The sequence below is a fragment of the Cherax quadricarinatus genome, chromosome 61 (genome assembly GCF_038502225.1).
Source record: "Cherax quadricarinatus isolate ZL_2023a chromosome 61, ASM3850222v1, whole genome shotgun sequence".
NCBI classification, from domain to species: Eukaryota; Metazoa; Arthropoda; class Malacostraca; order Decapoda; family Parastacidae; genus Cherax; species Cherax quadricarinatus.
Window position 1 is genome coordinate 1229521 of NC_091352.1, and position 7500 is coordinate 1237020.

General features: G+C 46.4%; 1 protein-coding gene across 5 annotated transcripts in view; it reads right to left on the reverse strand.

Annotated features, from left to right (window-relative positions):
* LOC128699530 (uncharacterized) overlaps positions 1–7500 on the reverse strand; it is a 167977-nt gene that overhangs the window by 44994 nt on the left and 115483 nt on the right. For all 5 annotated transcript variants that reach the window (XM_070098100.1, XM_070098097.1, XM_070098102.1 and 2 more), the window contains exons 4-6: positions 6066–6261; positions 2163–2352; positions 1143–1282 (exon numbers count right to left, since the gene is read on the reverse strand). In XM_070098100.1, the coding sequence (XP_069954201.1) occupies positions 1143–1282; positions 2163–2352; positions 6066–6261 (526 nt within the window). The remainder of the gene's footprint in view (positions 1–1142; positions 1283–2162; positions 2353–6065; positions 6262–7500) is intronic.

The window sequence follows — 7500 nt, forward strand, 5'->3', positions numbered from 1 at the left end:
CGAATTCTCTGCATTATATTCACACCACACATTGCCCTCAGACATGACATCTCCACTGCCTCCAGCCTTCTCCTCACTGCAACATTCATCACCCATGCTTCACACCCACATAAGAGCGTTGGTAAAACTATACTCTCATACATTACCGTCTTGCCTCCAAGGACAAAGTTCTTTGTCTCCATGTATATATATATATATATATATATATATATATATATATATATATATATATATATATATATATATATATATATAAATATGTATATATATATATATATATATATATATATATATATATATATATATATATATATATATATATATATATATATATATATATATATATATATATATATATATATATATATATATATATATAGAATTACAATTTTCTCTTGTTATTTCTTCAAAGATTTTTTTAAGTAATTTGCGTCTCAAAAATAATTAGACAAAAATTACATTTTTAATGATCTTGTTTGGTTCGTGTTTTAGAGATTATTACTGTCGTTGATGTTATTGATGAATATCACCCGTATTAATCCACGTCCAGTCGATAGACATGAAACTTGACTGACAAATTAACCCACTTTTATAAGTGTAGGCATCAATATCAACCTATGTCCGCTAACTACAAGAAAATAACTAATCTACTTTAGTCCTATGGCTGCCACGAACAAGAAACTACGCCACTTTAGACCCACGAACATTACGTACAACGAACAAGTACAAAGTTAACGCAGTAATAATATTGATCACATTCTGACGATGACGTCAGCAACTCTTAAACGTAAACACTGTTTGGGTCGTTAAAACAAAGGTCGTTTCTGTGTTTTTTGTGTAGATATTTTTTGCTGGTCGCTTCACCGTGTTGTTTGTTCTGTATATTTCGGGATGGACTCACCTAGTTGTAACTGTAGGGGTCGAATCTCGGCTCCTGGAACTGTCTTACCCTGTGTGTGTCTTGTTTACCCTGTGTGTGTATTGTTTGTAGTATGATATTTGGATGTTAAATACGTTCCATGTGTTATCAGGAAGCAAAGGTACCAATACGAGGGTTTATTCAAGTGGATTTGGTTTAGGTGTGAGGTTTATGAAGTGTTAGTGTCGTGTAAATCGTGTTGGTACTTAGAATATAGTTATACCGTCATATTCCTGAGTGGTGTGGTGAGCTAAGCGTCGAGTGGTGGTCGTGCTCCTGCTGGGAACACTGTGACTCCGGGTGTTCTTCTTGTTCTTGGGCTTGTTCACGTAGTTCTTGATGATGTCCTCCTCCCTGCAGAACCTGCGTGGAAAAACGGTTGGTTTAGTGTTATGATCACAGGTTCTTCGGCTTCCTAATCTCTCCTGAGGAACCTGAGTTAAGGAAAAGGTTGGCTGGAGACATTGTTTGGAAAGTTCTTGGTATCAAGGCATCATAAGAACGGAAAGGGAACCTGGCTGAGACTATATTTACAGTGTTCTTGTTGTCGTACTCCTCCCTAGAGAAGCTCAATGGAGAGTAAAGTTGGTGTAAGATCATGCAGAGTCATTGGTGCTCTGTTCTTTCCCGACAGACCTATGTAGCAGGAGTGTCATCATCCTACTGCAGGCAGAACCTGAATGAAGAGAAGGTTAGTATAGAGTTGTTTGCTAACGTCTTCGTGTACTACCAACTCCAGTACATCTGCGTTTACGAAGTTCAGGTTACTACCGCTAACACTCCATCCAGCAGCACAAGAATGGAAGTACAGTTGTTACAAGATGATGTTTACCAAGTCTTTGGTCTCCTACTCATGTAAGTAGAGTCTGAGGTCAGGAAATAACTGCACACTATATAATGTCATGGTTTTTGCAATATAATGAGCATTCCAGTGTTTACCTACATTTATCTTATTCCCTGAACAGTGTCCACGAACTTACTGGTATTCTCCTGCTCCTGGACACGTTTTGAAATAAGTTATTTATTTTTTAATTACAGAGTGTTACTCCTGCAGCCGATATTCTGAAGGCCATAAATCTGAACCCACCTGACGTTCTGTTTTAATTAAGAAGATGAGCACATACCCACCTGGTATATATAAGATGGAGACTTGCACCTGACATGATACCCTATACAATACACTGATATTTTCTCATACCCTGGATTTATATCCTCTGATACCCTTGACTAGACTTGTTCTTACCTTATATCCATGAGCATGTCCCTGGGTATGTCTCTTCTACAGATGGCACAGTTCTTGGTGGTGTTGGCGATACCCTTGACACAGACCATGCAGAAGGTGTGCCCACACTCCAGTGCCAGGGGCAGTGTGACGGGGCCCAGACAGATGGGACACTCCTCTGAGCTCTCGTCGTCTGAGCCATTCTGATTGCCTGTGGCAGGAAGAAAGAGATGAAGAGAGATAAGGAAAGATAATGATGCAGGGGACAGGGGAAAGGAGAAGAAATGGTGGTGATGGGAACGAAAGAGACAAGAGTGAGAAGATAAGATGAACAGGAGAATAACAAAAGATAAATATCAGGAGAAGAGAACTTGGTTTGAAACGTTCACAATATTTCCTGGAGGTTTTAGTGCAGATGGTCGAGTGTAGACGGTCGAGTGTAGACGGTCGAGTGTAGACGGTCGAGTGTAGACGGTCGAGTGTAGACGGTCGAGTGTAGATGGTCGAGTGTAGACGGTCGAGTGTAGACGGTCGAGTGTAGATGGTCGAGTGTAGACGGTCGAGTGCAGATGGTCGAGTGTAGACGGTCGAGTGTAGACGGTCGAGTGTAGATGGTCGAGTGTAGACGGTCGAGTGTAGACGGTCGAGTGTAGATGGTCGAGTGTAGACGGTCGAGTGTAGACGGTCGAGTGTAGATGGTCGAGTGTAGATGGTCGAGTGTAGATGGTCGAGTGTAGATGGTCGAGTGTAGATGGTCGAGTGTAGATGGTCGAGTGTAGATGGTCGAGTGTAGATGGTCGAGTGTAGATGGTCGAGTGTAGATGGTCGAGTGTAGATGATCGAGTGTAGATGATCGAGTGTAGATGGTCGAGTGTAGATGGTCGAGTGTAGATGGTCGAGTGTAGATGGTCGAGTGTAGATGGTCGAGTGTAGATGGTCGAGTGTAGATGGTCGAGTGTAGATGGTCGAGTGTAGATGGTCGAGTGTAGATGGTCGAGTGTAGATGATCGAGTGTAGATGGTCGAGTGTAGATGGTCGAGTGTAGATGGTCGAATGCAGATGGTCGAGTGCAGATGGTCGAGTGCAGATGGTCGAGTGTAGATGGTCGAGTGTAGATGGTCGAGTGTAGATGGTCGAGTGTAGATGGTCGAGTGTAGATGGTCGAGTGTAGATGGTCGAGTGTAGATGGTCAAGTGTAGATGGTCGAGTGCAGATGGTCGAGTGTAGATGGTCGAGTGTAGATGGTCGAGTGTAGATGGTCGAGTGTAGATGGTCGAGTGTAAATGGTCGAGTGTAGATGGTCGAGTGTAGACGGTCGAGTGTAGACGGTCGAGTGTAGACGGTCGAGTGTAGATGGTCGAGTGTAGATGGTCGAGTGTAGATGGTCGAGTGTAAATGGTCGAGTGTAGACGGTCGAGTGTAGATGGTCGAGTGTAAATGGTCGAGTGTAGATGGTCGAATGTAGACGGTCGAGTGTAGACGGTCGAGTGTAGATGGTCGAGTGTAGATGGTCGAGTGTAGATGGTCGAGTGTAAATGGTCGAGTGTAGACGGTCGAGTGTAGATGGTCGAGTGTAGATGGTCGAGTGTAGATGGTCGAGTGTAGACGGTCAAGTGTAGACGGTCGAGTGTAGATGGTCGAGTGTAGATGGTCGAGTGTAAATGGTCGAGTGTTGATGGCCGAGTGTAGATGGTCGAGTGTAGATGGTCGAGTGTAGATGGTCGAGTGTAGATGGTCGAGTGTAGATGGTCGAGTGTAGATGGTCGAGTGTAGATGGTCGAGTGCAGATGGTCGAGTGTAGATGGTCGAGCGTAGATGGTCGAGTGTAAATGGTCGAGTGTAGATAGTCGAGTGTAGATGGTCGAGTGTAGATGGTCGAGTGAAGATGGTCGAGTGCAGATGGTCGAGTGTAGTGATGATAGGCGTGCAGTGATGATGGGCGTGCGGTGATGAAGGGCGTGCAGGGATGATGGGCGTGCAGTGATGGGCGTGCAGTGATGACGGGCGTGCAGGGATGATGGGCGTGCAGTGATGATGGGCGTGCAGTGATGATGTGCGTGCAGTGATGATGGGCGTGAAGTGATGATGGGCGTGCAGTGATGATGGGCGTGCAGTGATGATGGACGTGCAGTGATAATAGGCGTGCAGTGATGATGGGCGTGCAGTGATGATGGGCGTGCAGTGATGATGGGCGTGCAGGGATGATGGGCGTGCAGTCATGATGGGCGTGCAGGGATGATGGGCGTGCAGTGATGATGGGCGTGCAATGATGATGGGCGTGCAGTGATGATGGGCGTGCAGTGATGATGTTCATGCAGTGATGATGGGCGTGCAGTGATGATGTTCATGCAGTTATGATGGGCGTGCAGTGATGATGGGCGTGCAGTGATGATGGGCGTGCAGTGATGATGGGCGTGCAGTGATGGGCGTGCAGTGATGATGGGCGTGCAGTGATGATGGGCGTGCAGTGATGATGGGCGTGCAGTGATGATGGGCGTGCAGTGATGATGGGCGTGCAGTGATGATGGGCGTGCAGTGATGATGGGCGTGCAGTGATGATGGGCGTGCGGTGATGATGGGCGTGCAGTAATGATGGGCGTGCAGTGATGATGAGCGTGCAGTGATGATGGGCGTGCAGTGATGATGGGCGTGCAGTGATGATGGGCGTGCAGTGATGATGGGCGTGCAGTGATGATGGGCGTGCAGTAATGATGGGCGTGCAGTGATGATGAGCGTGCAGTGATGATGGGCGTGCAGTGATGATGGGCGTGCAGTGATGATGGGCGTGCAGTGATGGGCGTGCAGTGATGATGGGCGCGCAGTGATGATGGGCGTGCAGTGATGATGGGCGTGCAGTGATGATGGGCGTGCAGTGATGATGGGCGTGCAGTGATGATGGGCGTGCAGTGATGATGGGCGTGCAGTGATGATGGGCGTGCAGTAATGATGGGCGTGCAGTGATGATGAGCGTGCAGTGATGATGGGCGTGCAGTGATGATGGGCGTGCAGTGATGATGGGCGTGCAGTGATGATGGGCGTGCATTGATGATGGGCGTGCAGTGATGATGGGCGTGCAGTGATGATGTGCGTGCAGTGATGATGGGCGTGCAGTGATGATGGGCGTGCAGTGATGATGGGCGTGCAGTGATGATGGGCGTGCAGTGATGATGGGCGTGCAGTGATGATGGGCGTGCAGTGAATTTAAAAAATCTAAAAAAAATCATTCAGAAGTTAAAGAAAATCCAAGAACAAAAATCCATCCAAAAAAAAAATCCACATAAAACGAAAAAATCCACCAGGAAAAAATCCCATACTAGAATAAACTGATTATTTTTTTCTGCGGATTAATTTTCAGGGATTTTTTCCTGAATTATATATGTGGATTATATGTGGATTATATGTGGATTATATGCGGATTATATGTGGATTATAGGTGGATTATGTGTGGATTATAGGTGGATTATGTGTGGATTATAGGTGGATTATGTGTGGATTATAGGTGGATTATGTGTGGATTATAGGTGGATTATGTGTGGCTTATATGTGGATTATAGGTGGATTATAGGTGGATTATGTGTGGATTATAGGTGGATTATGTGTGGATTATAGGTGGATTATGTGTGTTTTATAGGTGGATTATGTGTGCATTATAGGTGGATTATAGGTGGATTATAGGTGGATTATAGGTAGACTATAGGTGGATTATATGTGGATTATATGTGGATTATAGGTGGATTATAGGTGGATTATAGGTGGATTATAGGTGGATTATAGGTGGATTATAGGTGGATTATAGGTGGATTATAGGTAGACTATAGGTGGATTATATGTGGATTATATGTGGATTATATGTGGATTATAGGTGGATTATAGGTGGATTATATGTGGATTATAGGTGGATTATAGGTGTGTGTACCGACGTACCTTTATCCTCAGGTTTAAGGTACTTGTGGTCATGTTCGTAGTGGAACTGCAGGTACTTGAGTTGTACGTACTTGGTACAACCCTTACAACGTTCAGTACGTGCTTCACAGTACTCAAGGTGACGTTGGTACTCCGATGCCGTCACCTCCAGCTCACAGTGCTGGCAGGGCACCAGTCTCCGTGGGCACTCCTCCTTCTGTGTGGGCACACAAACAAACCTCAAGTTACTAAATGACACCTCGGGTCACCAGAGATCGTCTCAGGTCACCAGAGATCGTCTCAGGTCACCAGAGATCATCTCAGGTCATCAGAGATCGTCTCAGGTCATCAGAGATCGTCTCAGGTCACCAGAGATCGTCTCAGGTCACCAGAGATCGTCTCAGGTCACCAGAGATCGTCTCAGGTCACCAGAGATCGTCTCAGATCACCAGAGATCGTCTCAGGTCAACAGAGATCGTCTCATGTCACCAGAGATCGTCTCAGATCACCAGAGATCGTCTCAGGTCATCAGAGATCGTCTCAGGTCACCAGAGATCGTCTCAGATCACCAGAGATCGTCTCAGGTCACCAGAGATCGTCTCAGGTCATCAGAGATCGTCTCAGGTCACCAGAGATCGTCTCAGATCACCAGAGATCGTCTCGGGTCACCAGAGATCGTCTCATGTCACCAGAGATCGTCTCAGATCACCAGAGATCGTCTCGGGTCACTAGAGATCGTCTCAGATCACCAGAGATCGTCTCAGGTCATCAGAGATCGTCTCAGGTCACCAGAGATCGTCTCAGGTCACCAGAGATCGTCTCAGATCACCAGAGATCGTCTCAGATCACCAGAGATCGTCTCAGGTCACCAGAGATCGTCTCATGTCACCAGAGATCGTCTCAGATCACCAGAGATCGTCTCAGGTCATCAGAGATCGTCTCAGGTCACCAGAGATCGTCTCAGATCACCAGAGATCGTCTCAGGTCACCAGAGATCGTCTCAGGTCATCAGAGATCGTCTCAGGTCACCAGAGATCGTCTCAGATCACCAGAGATCGTCTCGGGTCACCAGAGATCGTCTCATGTCACCAGAGATCGTCTCAGATCACCAGAGATCGTCTCGGGTCACTAGAGATCGTCTCAGATCACCAGAGATCGTCTCAGGTCACCAGAGATCGTCTCAGGTCACCAGAGATCGTCTCAGGTCACCAGAGATCGTCTCAGGTCATCAGAGATCGTCTCAGGTCATCAGAGATCGTCTCAGGTCACCAGAGATCGTCTCAGATCACCAGAGATCGTCTCAGGTCACCAGAGATCGTCTCAGGTCATCAGAGATCGTCTCAGGTCATCAGAGATCGTCTCAGGTCACCAGAGATCGTCTCAGATCACCAGAGATCGTCTCAGGTCACCAGAGATCGTCTCATGTCACCAGAGATCGTCTCAGATCACCAGAGAT